The sequence below is a fragment of the Bos indicus x Bos taurus genome, chromosome 28 (genome assembly GCF_003369695.1).
Source record: "Bos indicus x Bos taurus breed Angus x Brahman F1 hybrid chromosome 28, Bos_hybrid_MaternalHap_v2.0, whole genome shotgun sequence".
In the NCBI taxonomy this organism is placed as follows: domain Eukaryota; kingdom Metazoa; phylum Chordata; class Mammalia; order Artiodactyla; family Bovidae; genus Bos; species Bos indicus x Bos taurus.
Window position 1 is genome coordinate 42591799 of NC_040103.1, and position 16881 is coordinate 42608679.

Consider the following 16881-nt stretch of genomic DNA (forward strand, 5'->3'; position numbering starts at 1 on the left):
TCAATTCTTTGGCACTCAGCTTTCTTCACAGTCCAACTCTCACATCCATACGTGACTACTGGAAAAACCATAGCCTGGACTAGATGGACCTTTGTTGGCAAAGTAATGTCTCTGCTTTTGAATATGCTATCTAGGTTGGTCATAACTTTCCTTCCAAGGAGCAAGCGTCTTTTAATTTCATGGCTGCAATCACCATCTGCAGTGATTTTGGAGCCCAAAAAAATACAGTCTGACACCGTTTCCACTGTTTCCCCATCTATTTCCCATGAAGTGAGGGGACCAGATGCCATGATCTTAGTTTTCCGAATGTTGAGCTTTAAGCCAACTTTTTCACTCTCCTCTTTCACTTTTATCAAGAGGCTTTTGAGTTCCTCTTCACTTTCTGCCATAAGGGTGGTGTCATCTGCTTTCAACTAGCATACAATTTGGAGTTCTTATGTCAAACATTTTCCTAAGTTGTGACTTTTCAGTATTTACTTTAATTACTCTCTTGGCTGCATAATATTCAATAGTGCTAATATACCAGAACTGCTCTCTTTCACCATGTTGTCTTTAGTATTACCATATTTTATTCTATTACCATTTCTATTCTATACTTTTTTTTACCAAAAACAATTGTTTTTATACTATTACTGATATATTCTAAGGCATTCCAGCCATTTTTAGTTTGTTGTTTTAATCAATAATAATGAGATGAACATCTTAAACAGACATTTTCTTTTTCTGAATTATTTCCTTGGGATAAATTCTCAGGAATATCATTGTTAGGTCTTTGGGCATAAGTATCTTTATGACTTTTGATATTTCTTAGAATACCAAAACCACCAAAATTTTGCCAAAATTGGATAGTATTTTTTTTAATTTTGCAAATGTGGTGGATGCAAATGTATATATTGGCATTCATTATTTTTTATTAGAATGTGTCTATCATTTGTATTTTTATCATATACATTGTCTATTTAAATACTTTATTACCCTATTATAAATTATAATGACCTTTCTAAATATTATAGATATTAATCTGTATTCACAATTATGTAAATGTTTCCCTATCCACTGCTCCTATTTTTGCATTAATTTTGTCATTGTTACTAAACAGAAGTTTTAACTTTTCCAATATTGTCAACTTTGCAATTCTTGTTTGTTATACGCTTTGTCTATTGCGGGCTACCAGAGAAAGTTACTATGCCTCTGTAGATCTGATAAAGCCAGAGTCTATTTTCTACCAGTTTTCCTATGCTTGTTTTAAATCAAACCGTATGTAGTTTTCGTGGATGAAGTGAATTTGGAATCTAAGTCATCCCTTCCAGCTGTTTCAGTTCTGCCTGTGGAGCTGGCCTCTGCCCTGCCCTGAGGCCCTGACTGCCGTAAGCCCCCGTCACAGAGCACTCGGTGCTCCTTGGCTCACACTGTGGTCCACCAAGCCTGTTTCTTCTGTACACTTGAGAGCTCCAAGTTTCAGGACTTTAGTTTCGCTATGGTGGTGGCTATCTGGTAACAGTGGATCTGCCATTTCACTCTTCCTTTTTTCCTATAGGGTCCCGTCTTATTTTTCTTTTCTGTAATTTTTAGAATCAGAGCCCCAAAAGGAAAATGTTCTTAAAAGAATGTATAACTATTCAGAATTGCATGGGAAAAACACAGACAGATAACAAAACATATTACTCCCATGGCCTTTGAGCCAAGTCTCTCATCAGACTCCTTCAAGGAATCTGGGGGCACTTTGAATACCATGGAAATTCCTTCAACCAATGGAGAACCCAAAAGTACCAGCTGCAACAAATCATGTGTCCCAGAAAGTGTGACCAGTGCACACTTGTGGTACAGTGAGAATGTACCCTTTACTGGTTTATCTTGATGTGAGAGGTTGATTCTCAAATTCTTTCACCAGAGGAAGTCCCACTTTGAGCTCGCAGGGGCATGTGCATGCGCCTGCATTCACACACACACACACGCAGAGCTTTATTCAACATAAACCCCAGAACTAAAGAAGGTCGCAATCACTATTCAAAAAATGAGTTTCAGAAGTGACAGGCATGGTTTGTTTGTTTGTTTGTTTTGAAGTTACTTCTTAAGTGGGCCAGACCTTCCATCCCAGGTCACCTTCTCAGCTGGCCTCCTTCCTGATTGTAGAGTATGTGGGTACATTCTTTAGACCAACATCTGAGGCTCTTCCATGTGATCAGGGTCAGAAGTATGTCCAGGCAGAGACCCTTGGGTTCTGCCTCTGGAGACTGTCCTGCTTTTTCTGTTCACCTAAAACAATAGCAGCTTTTACTGGATTGCTTTGCCATTTGGCCAGCAGCCTTCCCTAAACAGAACAGTTCAATTGTCTTTTTAATCTTACTGGACAGCAGTGGTTTTTTTAGCCTCGGAAGAGAGAAGCAGGAGGACGCATGACATGTGATGGAAAGACGTCTGTGTTATACAAGTCCACGTGGACAGGCACATTCTAGGGGAAATGCAAAAATGCACCAAAAGGGTAATCAGACAGCAGAGGTGTGAATCTGCCCCTCATGGCTGCATGATCTAAGACAAATTAAATAAACCTTCTAAGCTCCATTTAAAAAAGAGGAATAAGAATACCACTCAAAGTTGAAGATTCAATGAAGTTATTTATAGAAAGTACCTATATACTATTACCGTCTTAATATCTAAAAGAACCAAATAAAATAATTTGTTACACAATTTTAAAGGATGCATGACTCCATCCATAAGCAAAGTCCCATTATACCCTCCAAAACGTCTCCGTACTTCCAGGATGAAAGAGAAAATGTATACAACAGAGACCCTTAACCTTTGGGAGATTTATTCTCCTGGAGAACTTGGAGAATGTTAAAAGTTACTTTTTCCAAAGATGCAGCAAGTCAACATTCTAACTGTAGAGCTCCCCACCTGCCTCGAAGCACACCTGTGGGCAGCTCCATGGAGCCCAGGCTGGGAACTCACGCCTTGAGCCTCACCGCCCACAGGCCCACCTTCTGTCAGCAGGGAGAATAAGTGATCACGACAGGAGTTGGCTTAACTACACCCCAAGCCATCGTCCATCTGAGGGCTATTCAGGCACCCTGAATCTTGACATCTCTGCCATAAACCAGTGCTTCTCCTCACCCCAACTCACACCCCATGCTCGGGCACAAGCTCTTTGTCTACAAGGGAAAAAAGAAAGACAGTGTATTGAATGCACTAATAAGGCTGCATCATCTCACTGCTGTAATTTCCTCCTTTATGATTTATGATTAAAAGCAGCTAACACTTTTTGAGTTCTTACTACATGCCACACAGTGTGCTAAACGTGACTCAAATTGTCGTCTAGCACGCCCAGGAACAGCATGCGGTGGATTTCATTATCTCCACGTGGCAGTCAGCTAGCTGCATCTTAGATGCTTTAAAGGGGCTTCCCTTGTGGCTCAGCTGGTAAAGAGTTCGTCTGCAATGCAGGAGACCTGGGATCGATTCCTGGGTTGGGAAGATCCCCTGGAGAAGGGAAAGACTACCCACTCCAGTATTCTGGCCTAGAGAATTCCATGGACTCTACAGTCCATGGGGTTGCAAAGAGCTGGACGTGACTGAGCGACTTTCACTTCACTTCATTTCACTAGATGGTTTAAAGTCTCTTGCTGCAGGTCATCTAGTCAGTGAGTGGTGGAGCCTAGCTTGGAGCCGCGCTCTCACGACTCTGATCTCTGCCTCCTCCCTTCAGGGCACTGCAGATCTCCTAGGACATTCCGTAAGTACTGACACTTTCGGTCCTTAACTGTTTCCCCATGGATCCCCAAAGCATTGCTCACCCTATTTTCTTTAACTCTCCAGCCCTGAGGAGCCCCCTCTAGGAAGACTGCCCTCCATGTATAAGCTGCTCTCTGCTTGCTTTACACTTTTGTGAACCCATAATGCATCACTCCTCAGAGAAGGCAATGGCACCCCACTCCAGTACTCTTGCCTGGAAAATCCCATGGACGGAGGAGCCTGTTAGGCTGCAACCCATGGGGTCACACAGAGTCGGACACGACTGAAGTGACTTAGCATAGCATAGCATAATACATCACTCCTAAAGTTGCCAGAGTGTCCAACTTTCCCATAAATGGCATGCAGGGTCTTCAGAGCCTCCATGTCATCCTCTCTATTAACGTGTTGCTTCCTATTTCAGATAAGAGCCAGCCCATTTGTCATATTTGAATTTCAAATATCCACCCACCTTATCAGCTTGCCTGCCACTGTCCTTTGAGAGTCCAGTTCAGTCATTTGTGATGAAAATGTAGCTGGGACACAATATAAATGAAAGTGAAAGGCTGTGTTTCAATTATACCTAAATCTTCACAGCCAGTGCCTTGGTAAGTTTCAGTGTGTCATGAAAATGTGTTGATGCGAACGCTTCTTGAACGTTCAGCATTTTTCAAATACTGGAACTACCTGTGTTGTAGGCACGTGAACAGAATTCGAGAGGTTAACCCTCTCTACTTGCAGCCTGACAGTTTTTGTGACACTTACTCCTCCCGTGTCTTCATCAGTCTGATCTGACTCCAGCCTGGTCATCCCAGCTTCTGGTAGCAGTTCGTGTAAATAGTTTGGCTTTCTTGATCAAGAAAGAGCTCACTGTGTTAAAACCACAGGGGCTCTTGAGAGGGGCCACATCACATGTCACCAAGACTCTTCTCTGAAATACACTTAGCCCACGGGAAGGCATAAGCGCACAAAGTAACCCACCGAGAGACAGCGCTGAGGAGGGACAGAGGGCCTGGCCGCGTGCTGCGGGCAGCAGAGGTCCATGAAGGGGCCCTGAAGTGGGAGGCCTGGGGCTGGATTCTGACTCCATCACTTACTTACTGATGACCCTGGGAAAGTCCTAAATGTGCCATCGGAATAGCGTGAAGTGTCAGGGCATAGGGCTGTCGCCTTGGAACATGGAATATGATACGTACCACGAAGAGGTGTGACCCCAGGGGGGAAGCAAGGGGAATGCTATAATGCCCATGGACCATCACCCAGCCAAAGTAGAGACGCGGACTCCCTCTAGAAGAATTTAGCCCAGCCGTATTCCACCCAGAGTGCTACCCACCTGAGGGGGCCCTCATCTGCGTCCTCAGCCTCCTCGAAGTCTTCCCACTTGCTCTCACTCTCATGGGACACTTCTGGAGGCAAAGACTGTGAGAAAGTACTCCAGGAACAGAACTGTGGTAAGGGAATGGTCCCTGAATCTGCCTCCAAACATTCTCCACAGGGTAGCTGGTCTGCCAGTGAAGGGTTGATAGTAAGATACACTTCATCCTTGGAGGTAGGAGAAGGGGTCCCAGGTGGATGGTGCATGTCCCGTTCCTCATTATCACTGTACAGTTCAGGACTAGAAAACAGAAATCCATGTTTCTTCCAGGGTTGATCACAAATCCCGCTCCCCACCTTCCCTTGCCTTCAGGATGCGGTCATGACATGTCACAGGCAACTGTCACAGGCTTCAGACAGTTGCTGCCAGAGCCTCCTCTGGGGCCAGGAGGTGAACAGTGGACAGGGTGCAGCCTTGACCTTGAGGAGTCCGTGATTTAATGAGAAGAGTAAGCGGTGAACAGATGTTACAATCAGGTAGTTAGTGCTACAGTACATAATGTTATGAGGGTGGGCGAGCTCCTTACTGAGTCCAGGAGATGGTGGGGGGACTCACTAGAGGACACGGATCAAAAGCAGAGCTCTGACCCATCCTTCATATGGGAAGAGAGTCAGACCTCAGGCAAGTTTATTAACTTCTCTAGAGCCTCAGTTTTTTCATCTGAAAAAATGGGAAGGTCACAAAACTTATGGGAGTGTTGGAATGCTTAAGTTAAATAATTCTGATACAGCCAGCCATGGCTCCTGGTACAGGGTAAGTTCTCAGTAAATGGAGGAGGCCGTGATCACTACTATGATTATAGTTCTTTCAACAGAAGAATTAGATGGAAAGGGCCAAAGCAAGAGGCTCAGAACAACTCCAGCAGGTGACCTTCAAAGCACTTTGTGCAAATATCAGGTCCTTTTCTGAGCATTGCAAAAGTGCTTATTTGGAGAGGCAGCTAGCTGGAGTGACATTTATTCCCTGTGTGACATAGGAAGCAGGTGAACGGCGAGGCTCATTGGCGACGAAGATGCAGAAGCAATGGTGAAATAATAAGGCTTCCAGGGGTTTCCAAAAGTCACCACACACTCCTTTTTTGATTAGAAAGAGCAGTTCATGAAGATGACAGAGCATTTTGCACAGGGCTTCCAACATGCAAAGAAGGTGCTCAGAAAATATCTGTAGAGAGTCTGGTTAGAGAAGATGAGTAGGAAAATCTACAAGAAATGCAGACAGGTTGATCTTTGTACCAAACACACAAGTCCTTGTTTATCAGCCTCCTTACCCACACCCATATCAACAGGTTGGTTTTGTCAGTATCCCCTGCTCTCCCCTTCCCTTTCCTGCAATACGTCTTTCCCTTAAAATCAGCACTGGCAACTCCCTATAGCCAAGAACTCCCAAACACCCATACAGGTGGCCCTCCTTCTGGTAGAGCCAGAGTAGCTGTCTCAACCTGAGTTTTGCTGTCAAAGAGACATCCTTTCTGCTCATGAGAGATACAGGGTTCAAGTAAATGTGCATTTCATGTAAATATATACACACTCATGTGCTTAAAAAGGGACTATATTCTGTAAGGACATTCACTTTAAGGAAATATTTTAAAATCCCTAAGCACTTGAAGAACTTGGTTTAAAACCTTAAGCTACTCGACCAAATTGTGTAGAAAAATGTGTTTCTTTGTAAGTATAGGGAGGGAACATCATGGAAGCTTTACCAAAGGGCAGGAAATCCAGCCTGGTGCCCAGGCACACTCTGTCCCCCTCCCTCAACCCCCTCGGCAGCCAACCTGTCCCACCTTCCCTGCCAAGAAGCAGGTGGCAGCAGGGCCACGCCTGGCTGTCCGCACTTCACCTCCCACAACTGTGCTCCTCCAGTCTTTCTAATGATCTCCATGCTCTCCAGATTGGATCTGGGGCTCTACCTGCTGGCCCCACCAGGAGAGAGATCCAGGGAAGCCATCAGCCTGAGGGGCAAGAGGCAAAGCTGCTGGATGTCTGGAGAAGGGATGGTGATCTCCAGGGTGGCATTCTGGCCATTCTGGTGACACTCTTACCTCAGGGAGAATCACTGCCCTTCCATCCACCCTTCCACCCAGGCTCCCGACTGCTCTTGGAGCTCTGACCTGGGGTTTGCTTGTGGATGTGGGGAAAGAGAGGGGAGGCAAGAAGAGGCACAGGAAGTCAGATACTGTGTTGCTTTCTTTCTTGTTTTGCAGAGCCCTACTCCTGTGTGGCAGTAGTATGTGTACAGTGCGGTAAAAGAAGAGAACAGGGCGAGAAAAGTAGAATTTCGTCTTCTCCATGAACACTCTGCGTTTGCAAGGGTGCTGGTAGCCGCTTGACTGTGGAAAGTAACCACCTGGTAGATGGTAAGATCTGGCAGTTTGCTGGGAATTTCAATTGATTGGCATCTGTCTTTAGCTGGAAATGGCTGAGGAAAGAGAAGGAAAACTGACTGGTGTTGAGTTGCTGTGTGCCAGGCTCTGGGCTAGCGCTCTGCATGTGTTATTTCTTTTGAAGGCCACAGCACAGTTTGGAGTTACTGAGGTCTTCATTAACATTTGAGAAGCCTCAAGCTCAGAGAAATCAATTCGTCAGACACGCTAGTAAGTAGTAGAGCTGAAACCGAGGCTATATGATCAAGAAGTCAGTCATCGTTTTGATCTAAACCACTGAAAGAAAACTTCACTCGTGGATGCCAGAAGCAAAGAGGCAGTTACCTGGGGCAGTCGCTTCAGAACTGAACTGCGGACATTCAAGGGAGATCCACAAAGAACCACGATCCCACCTTGGAATCCTAATTCTGACGCTGCCCAGGAGCTGGGGGAACTGTGTCCAGAGATTGCTGGTCGTGTGCCATGGCTTTCCTTCTGTAGGGCGCAGCCACTAATTATGCGTGCTCTAAGTGCAAGCTAAGGCTCTCTTGGAAGAGAAGCTAACACAGTTGAATTTTGTTTGCTTGGCACAACACAGTATACTTTTAAACAATCCTATCTGGATGCTTCTAGGAAACACGCCTGGCTTCTGTCTGTCACAGATCGAACCCTGTCTAATTGCATTACCCCAGCTGCTTTACACTTCCTGTTACTACTAGTCCCTGTAGATTTGCCCTTATCAGCCTTCTAGGATGCCAACAGTTAAGAGCCATTTAGTGTCAGTGGGTTTATACAATGTCAAACATGAAGCATTGTTCCCCGTTGTTTGGCTGCTTTGTGCCCGTGCATCTAACTAACAACATGCCTAGGAGCAATATCGTACCCTCTCTCCATATCCGTACCCCTCTCTTTGCTCCTGACAGGTTTCTAAGCACCTTGGATACGTGTAGTAAGTACTCATCCAATTGAATGAAAGAGTTTGTTTTCGATCAGAACAGGACTGAGAAGGACTCATCCACCCACTCAGGGGTGGATGAGCACAAAAATGCAGACTAAGTTAAAAACAAATGGCTATTAAAATGAACATCACAGGGCTTCCCTCGTGGTCCGGTGTTAAAAATCTGTCTTGCGGTGCAAGGGACACCGGTTTGATCCCTGATACAGGAAGATCCCACATGCCTCAGAGTAACACACCCAGGCACCAAACTCCAAGCCAGCACTCTGGATCCTGTGAGCTGCTACTACTGAGCCCATGTGCTGCAGCTACTGAAACCCAACTGTCCAGAGCCCGTGCTCTGCATGAAGAGAAGCCACTGCAATGAGAAGCTCTGCACACCGCAGGAAAGAGTAGCCCCTGCCTCACTGCAATAGAGAAAGCCTGCGAACAGCAACAAAGATGCACCACAGCCAAAAAATACTATTAAATAAAGAGATCTTTTTTTTAAATGAAGGTTTCAGTCTGGTTTTGAAGATGTAGGGTTTTTTTTAAGCTTCTGTTGATTATGAAGCATCATATTAGCTATAGAAATGATGATGCACACAACGGAAACTTTCTTATCACAAAGCTTCAGGAGGCCATGAGGGACGCAGAACAAAGGCTTGTATGCGAGGAAGAAATCCCAAGGCCTGCCATCTGTAGCCTGCAAGGATACTGGAGGACCACTGGGTGGGGTTTGCTTTCCCAAAATCTCACAGGTTGTGATTACCTCAGCTCCAGATTTCATGTTTCTCTTCTTTCATCCTCCTCTCTAAATGCCCAGAACCCTCCTGGCCCAGCAAGCATCTGAGCTATGTTATTAATTGTTTGCTTGTAATTTCTAGCAATGACATGCATACAATTTACAGTATGTCTGAAAATGGACTGAGCCTTACCTTCCAAGTCTCCTGATATCACAAACTGAATCACAGTTTTGCCTCAAATCCTTCTCCAAAGAGGTAGCCAATGTTGATGCCTCCATTTCTTGGTGAAGTCTGCATAGATGAGGGAAGGAATCCCGAGGATCAGTCAAGGAAGTGGCCCAGGGTCTCTCGGTGTCTTGGTCCCATTGTGCCTCTTGGGTGGCTTGTTGGAAAGACTCTGGCCGGAGACCCAGGCCCTCCCCTGTGTCTGGGGAGGCACTGTCCCTCCGGCTGTCCCCCTGATCCAGGCTGGGGCTCTGCTCCAAGTCAGTGCATGCTGCCCTGGAGAATTCTTTGTCTGCTGCGAGCACAGGTGTCTATTGAAAGAAATACTACGGATTATTGGATCCATGGTGCACATTGAGCAAAATCTAAGTGTTGCTTTTGTACCAGTGGGTACCACACTTGGTACCAATCCACCCCTTTTCCGTGCTCTTAAATGAGAGCCTAGCCTTGCTAGTTCTGTGTCCACCTCTTCTTCCTCGCACCCACTCGAACCAGGCTTCGGTCTCCATCACTCAACTGAAAGATATCTAATTAGGATCTCTAGTTACCTACATCTTTCTGAAGCCAAAAGATAATTCTCTGTCTTCATCTCTACCTCTCAGCAATGTTCAACATAATTGGACCCTCCTCCTTCCTGAGAATGTCCTTTACTCGTTTACTCTACTTAAACACTGAGTTTACCCTAAGCTCCACCTTTATCCGAATCACCTCCAAAACTCCTTCTCAGTCTCATGCGTTATCTCATTTCTTTGGGGTGTCGCATCGCTCAGCCCTCTTCTTGACTTTTTTGGTATTCCTCCCCGAGAAGATCTCATCAAATTTACAGCTCTCAGTGGCATTATCTGCTGGTAATTTCGAATTCACATTTTCCAGCCCTAGCAGATATCCCCATTGAATGCTCTATAAACATTTGTTTGCAGGCTATCAAGAACTGCTGCTTCTTTCCACGTACCTTAAAGTGCTCCCTCAAGCACATCCTGTCTCGGTAAGTGGCGCCACCTTCATTCATTCAGTTACTTGAGCCAACTCCACTCCCGGTCTTCACACCAATGTCTCGTCCAAAAATCATCCCATGGGCTCTACCTCCCAGAGTATCCTAAATCAGTCCTTCTTACAGCTATCTGGCTACAGCCCGAGCCTAAGACACCATATGTTACGTGAATCACTGCCAGATTACCTGCTCCACTCCATCTCTCCCGGCAACCTAAGTGACCTCTCCGAAGTGTGGACCAGATGAGGCCACATTTCCGCTTCACCCTTCATCCTCCCACCTCCCCAGCCCAGTGGCTTCCCATGGCAGCCAGGATGGGATCAGCACATTACCAAAACCTCCAAGCCCTACCTGATGCGGAGCCCAACCCCTCTACAACTCCTCCCCCTCCACAGTTTCCTTCATTAACTACTGTCCAGGCACAATCCTTATCTTTGTGTCCTTCAAAAATCTAGGTCATTCCTATCTCAGAGCCTTTGCACTTGCTATTCCTCCTGCCTGAAATGACCAACTCCAGATGTTTACAGAGCTGCCTCCTTCTCGTAACTATTCTAGTTCTAAACCAAAGTCTCCCTTTCTTGTTCTTCAATCAGAGCTCTGGAACCAAGCGAATGAATGAAAATTCTTCTTCCATGTGGCCCTCAGGTATGAGGAGAGAAGAAGCATGCCCACCATTCCTCGCCTCAAACCCTCTCCATTGGACACTTCTGGGTTCTCTGGTAGAAGCTCTTCTCCAGGACAGGACAACTGTTTCCCTGGCATTTACCAGATATCTGAACAAAGACACAGGGTACCAGCCCCTTGGCCTGCTGGTCTCTGAGTGTGTGAAATGTGACCCTCTCCCACCCCGTTCACTTGCCTAACACAAGTGCTGTCATCTACCTTCTTTCCAAACTAGCAGCTCTCTGCTTTCCTTCCTATAGCTCTTGTCTCACCAAAGTTGGTATAAAACGACCTCTTAGAGTCCAAGCATCAAGAATACGTGGGTCACCAAGTCCCTGTGCTGTCTCTACCAACTGTCACCCTCAGTGAAAAGTGACTGATTGTGACTGATAAGCCATGGACACGGCTTGTGCACGTCTCAGATGAGGCATCATGAGACCTAGAGAAGTTAGGCAAGTGCCCAAGGTCCTTGCCGCAAACATAGCAGGTACAGATGATTCCGGGTGTCCACGCAGACCCTCCTCCATGGGCGAGGTCTGCTGGTTGCTGGCAGCTCACAGCAAGCCCCTCCCCAGGAACTGTGCTCAGCTTAAGGGAACTGCCTCCGCCAAAGCTAGGCCCCTCCCTTGGGCAGCTCATACCCCAGTGCTGTTTGGTGCAGATAGCAAAGGTACAGGCTCTTCTGTTCCAGTTAAGGACAGCTCTAAGGGGCCATCTCAGCTTCAGAGTTCCCTCTGGGGCCAGCTGAAGCCCCTGTTGCAGCTGAAGCTCATTTACTTCCCCTTCCGCCCAGCCCTGCTTCTCTCACCCTCACAAGGGTGTCCCGAGAGCTGTCCCCGTCCACCTCGGGCACTCCAGTCTCTGTCACAGACTCTGTGTCCTGGAAGCTCAGCAGGTGGCAATGTGATGGGTAACACTAAGTGTCATCCTGGCTAGGCCGTAGAAAGTGAAAGTGAAGTCACTCAGTCGTGTCCGACTCTTTGAGACCCCATGGACTGCAGCCTACCAGGCTCCTCCATCCATGGGATTTTCCAGGCAAGAGTACTGGAGTGGGTCGCCATTTCCTTCTCCAGGAGACTACCCAGATATTTGTTCAAATACAAATCTAGATGTGACTCTAAAGGTATTTTTTAAATGAGAGAGTTGTCTATAAATCAGTAGACTTTGAGTGACACAAATAACCTTCTATAATGTGAGAGAGCCTCATTCTGTCAGTTGAAGGCCTTAGGAGAAAAATGACTGAGAGCCCTAAGAAAAATGAGTCCTGCCTCTAGACTGCCGTAAGAGTCACACTGTGACATCAACTCTCTGCTAGATTTCCAGTCAGCCAGCCTATTCCACAGAATTTAGACTGGCCAAGCCCCACGACAGGGAAGCCTGGTGTGCTGCAGTCCATGGGGTCACAAAGACTCGGATACAACTGAGAGACTGAACTGAACTGAAGCCCCACGATTACCTGAGTCAGTTCCTTAATCTCTCTCTCTCTCTCTCTCCACACATGCACACACATATCCTATTTGTTATATTTCTCCCAAGAACCTAATACAGGCATCAACATAATAATCTGAATTTTCCAGATTCCAATGCCTGTCTTCTCTGCACCAGACTACACATGCCTAATCCATGTTTTAGAAGGGTGGACTTAGATCCTTCCTATTTTCCCCTCCATTTCATTCTTCAGAATGGAAATTCTTACCTCCCCTTTGTCTGGTTTTATATGCACTCTCCTTGTTCCTGGTTCCCCTCTCTGATGCCTGGCTGCCTCTGATGCCAGAGAACCCAGCTCTAGAAGTTTCTCAGTTAAGATTTAAGTATGTAATCAACTACGGGAAGACCTAAATATTGGGAGAGACAGAAGCAGGGAGAGGAAGGGAGAAACAGGGCCTTATGAGCTTGTCACAGACTCACTGAGGTTAGGGTGGTGAGCTACATTCCTGCCCCAATGAAATAAGATGGCATTGAACCCTATTGAAGGCAAAAGTCAGGCTTCTCAGGACCCACCAGACAAGAAAGGGGCGCCTGAAGATGATGCATGTGGAGAGAGCAGAGGGCAGCACCCCTTACCTGCCAGCCCTGGTCCATCTCAGGCAGCGCACCTGGAGGGGGTCGGCAAAGCAGGAGCGTGACTTCCTGTGAGGCGCCTCGAAGTAAATGGAGCACCTCCTACCAGAAAGCAAAACCTATGGTTAGTTATGGGGCTGGCCTGGCTGTGGGGGTGTCCTCCTCTGTGTTCCCCACTATCTCTCTGGCCCCTCCTCTCCCTACCTCGTTCTGTGTCTTGGCTGCAGAGAACTTTGGAGAGCAGGGCTGTGGGCCTGACTTCCCCAAATGCATGGATCTAAGGCCACAAAATGATGAGCCAATGCTGAGCTTTAAATGACCAAGGTCTGCTCAGGGCCTTTTCATAGCAGCGTCTGCCAATACTGATGCCTCTTCTTCAGAGAGAAAGAGTGATTCTAGCAAATGACTCTTCCCATCTCAATGTTCATTGCTTCTCTACCCGGCTCATATCAGGAGCTATGGGTCACAGAAACACCACCACTCCAATCTCTAAAGCCTGACCCTCAGCCCCAAGCTTTTGCCCAGGCTCAGCTCAGGCCCTCGGAACTTCTCACCTGTGACACTGCAGTGACCTCCCCTCTGCTCCCTGGCTCCTCCACCCTCACCACCTCCCTTCCTACACATTGCTAATGTGCAATCGTTTTAAAATGCAGATATCATCAGGTTCTTCTTCTGCCGAACCCCCTCTCTGGCTCACCTCACCCTCAGCATAAGCACAGCACCAAGAACCTGGGCTTACCTGCTGTCTCTCTCCCACTTTCTCCTCCCTGCACCCACATCTGTAGCTCCCACCATAGTGAACCTCTTGCTCCAAGCCATCCTCTCAAAGCCCCAGGCGTGAGGTTGCCTGAGGAGCTCTTCTTACCTAACTAGACCAGGACTTCTCAACATCTCAGCACTACTGGCACGTTGGGCTGAATAACCTCATTGTCTGAGCTGTCCTGTGCATGGCAGGATGTTGAGCAACATCTCTGATCTCTACCCACTAGATACCATTAGCTGTGACAACCACAAGCATCTCTGGGCTTCACCAAATGTCCCAAGAGGCAATTTCACCCCTACCTGGGAACCACTGATCTGGATCCTACTCAGTGCCCCCAGCTACAATGGACTGCCACAGAGGGGGCTCCTTCCCAGCTCCCTTGTGCAAGCAGTGGAGCGGGGCTTTTCTCTCTCACTTATTTCCTGCAGTGAGTGTTGTTCTTGTCTATCCCACCAGCCCCATGAGCTCTGAGACCCTACAAACTGTCTGTCTGTGTGTCTCCAGTTCCTCATACAGTTGCTGGCCCAGCAGCAGTTCTCAGAGGACAGTTCCTGGACCAGATGAAGGATGCAGGGCGGATGGAGACATCCCCCCTCTAATCTTGTTCCGAGGATTCTCCACCCTTCCCCATCCCTCCTTCATGCGCCTTGCTCTGTGCCCTGGAGGTGGACCTGCATCATGAGCTACAGAGAAGCTTTCTGCTGGGTTCAGCCAACGAGTGGGTGAGAAGGGGTCAGATCTGAGGAAGAGGGGGATGTCCAGGTTGGCTTTCCTGCCCATGCGGTTATCATGGAATCATGATATCTCTCAGCTAATTTCATAGCTCATGTCAGCGAGTCTACTTCACCCAGCTCACTCAGTTTCTGCACTTCGGTAACTGCTTCTACCCACTCCCTCTGGACCGGGGGGAGAGGGTCGATAACTGCATCCTCTGCTCTCAGCCCCAGGGCTCTACACTTTCCCTTGAGTTTCCCAACAACCTCCACACCTTCATTAAGCTTTCTCAAATGGTCCAATTTCTGCCAGGACCTTGACTGATACGTACAATATTTCACTGAGATGTTATGCCATAAACATCGTTGTTGTTGTTCAGTCAGTAAGTCGTGTCCAGCTGTTTGTGACCCTATGGACTGCAGCACGTCAGGCTTCTCTGTCCTTCACTATGTCCTGGAGTTCACTCAGATTCATGTCCATTGAGTCAATGATGCCATCTGACCAGCTCATCCTCTGCTGCCCTCTTCTCCTTTAGTGTCCACTTTTTGCCTTCTTTTTTATTACGTTTTTTATCATAAACACAACAACCTACACAACTCTACATGTCAAAGCTGTAAATTTAATAGAGAAATGGGAAAGAGAGCAGAAAAGGACCTACCGTGGCCCACTGAAACTTCACGCCCACTTCTGGGAGTGAGTGTTAGGAGACCTTTAGCACAGAAGTCAGAGTTTTATCTCGAGTTTCATTACAAACCTAACTCGAAACAAGGTTTACTCAAGGTCAGATACTTAAGAATTGAGATGAAAATTTTAACATGAGGATGTTCTGCCAGTTTCTGTCTTTATGTGATTCAAGCTCAGACTCCAGGTGTGATCTCCAGGAGCCCACAGTATTCCTCACTGAGGGTGGGTGGCCCTGAAGGGAACGTCCTCAGCCCACAAACCTTAGTCCACAAACAGGACTGCATCCCTCACGTCCTCCCACCTGGAAGTCCAGGCCTTCCGTGGACCTTCCATTCACAGCCAGGATAAGGTCACCAACTGCCATGGCCCCATTCTCCTCTGCCGGCTGCCCAGGGAAGAGCCGCTTAATCATCACGAGATCACTCTTGAGGTGGCCGCGGTGCTCGCTCTCCATCTGCACAAAACTGAATCCCAAACCACTGGCATTCTTTTTTAGCTTGACTTCAAACTTGGGGCCTGTATCACGGGATGTGAATGAGATCCATCCTTCAGTAAATTACAGATGAAATTTGCCAGCCTCAAAATGCAAATTGTCAAGTAGATGAATTATTTCTGTTTTATGTTAAAAGATTTCACTTTGTTCACTTTTATACAGAGTCTATTATACATTTTATAGGTCAATGCCATCCAGTAGAAATATGTGAGCTGCATATGCAAACTACATATGTAATTTCAAAGTCTAACCCAACATATCTAACGTATTACCTTTTCAACATGCAATCAATGTGAAAAAAATTATTAATGAGGTATTTTACATTCTTCTTATGAACTAAATCTTTAAAACTGAGTATGTATTTTATCAGTTTGGATTGGCCACACCTCAAGTATTCAATAGCCACATGGGCAAGTGGCTATCATATTGGACAGAGTAATTATAGATAGCCAACAAAGTTATATGTAAAGATACAGTGTATAGCCATCTACAATAGACACATATCATTTAGTAGAACTTTTATCTCATATATTCCTGTTACCCTTTTAGAACCCCAGTCATCTTTTAGTGTACTTGAAAAAAACTTCTGGAATAACTAGACCATGACAATAATTATGGCCAACTCTATGAAAATGTTTTTGCTGCCATTTTGTTTGGCCCTATGAACTGACCATAGAGAAAACAACTGCTTCTGGGCACCAAGGTGGACACAGACTCAGGAACTTTCTAGTCTGGCAGCTGAAGAGGTCTCTAGGCCTCCCCTGGTCTGCCTGTACCACCCCAGTAGAGGGACAGAGCACTAATTTATAAACTCGGATTTGGGGCGAGAATGAAAGTGTCTGAAGCAATTAGGTTCGGGTGCGTCACATGACCAACTTCAGCAGCATCGTCATCTGACCACCGTAGCTCACTCTGAAGTTGGTTTCTCAAAGGCCCTCCGTGGAAACGGGCTTGTTTTACGCACACGCCTCCCCCTCCACCACGTGTATTCAACCTGACTTATGCCTTCAGAAAAATCTCCATAAAGGGGTTGAAGCTCCAAATCATGATATTTTAAGGGAATAAGTGTATTCCAGCAGGAAACAAACCCATAGGAAAGTCAGAAAGGCAACCCATCAGAAGATGTGCTACAGCGTCCCCGTAAACT

At 46.6% G+C, this 16881-nt stretch overlaps 1 protein-coding gene across 4 annotated transcripts in view; it reads right to left on the reverse strand.

The window, feature by feature from the left end:
• Positions 1 to 335: 335 nt before the first annotated feature.
• The window catches only part of FRMPD2 (FERM and PDZ domain containing 2), a 104340-nt gene continuing 87794 nt past the window's right edge, over positions 336 to 16881 (reverse strand). For 3 of the 4 annotated variants that reach the window (XM_027530799.1, XM_027530798.1, XM_027530797.1), the window contains 5 exons: positions 15543 to 15757; positions 13084 to 13182; positions 9333 to 9676; positions 5060 to 5341; positions 336 to 2256 (listed from right to left, as the gene is read on the reverse strand). In XM_027530799.1, coding sequence (XP_027386600.1) covers positions 2253 to 2256; positions 5060 to 5341; positions 9333 to 9676; positions 13084 to 13182; positions 15543 to 15757 — 944 coding nt within the window. In that variant the 3' untranslated portion in view covers positions 336 to 2252. Of the gene's footprint in view, positions 2257 to 5059; positions 5342 to 9332; positions 9677 to 13083; positions 13183 to 15542; positions 15758 to 16881 lie in introns of those variants that run through there. The other variant, XM_027530800.1, reaches the window with a different exon arrangement.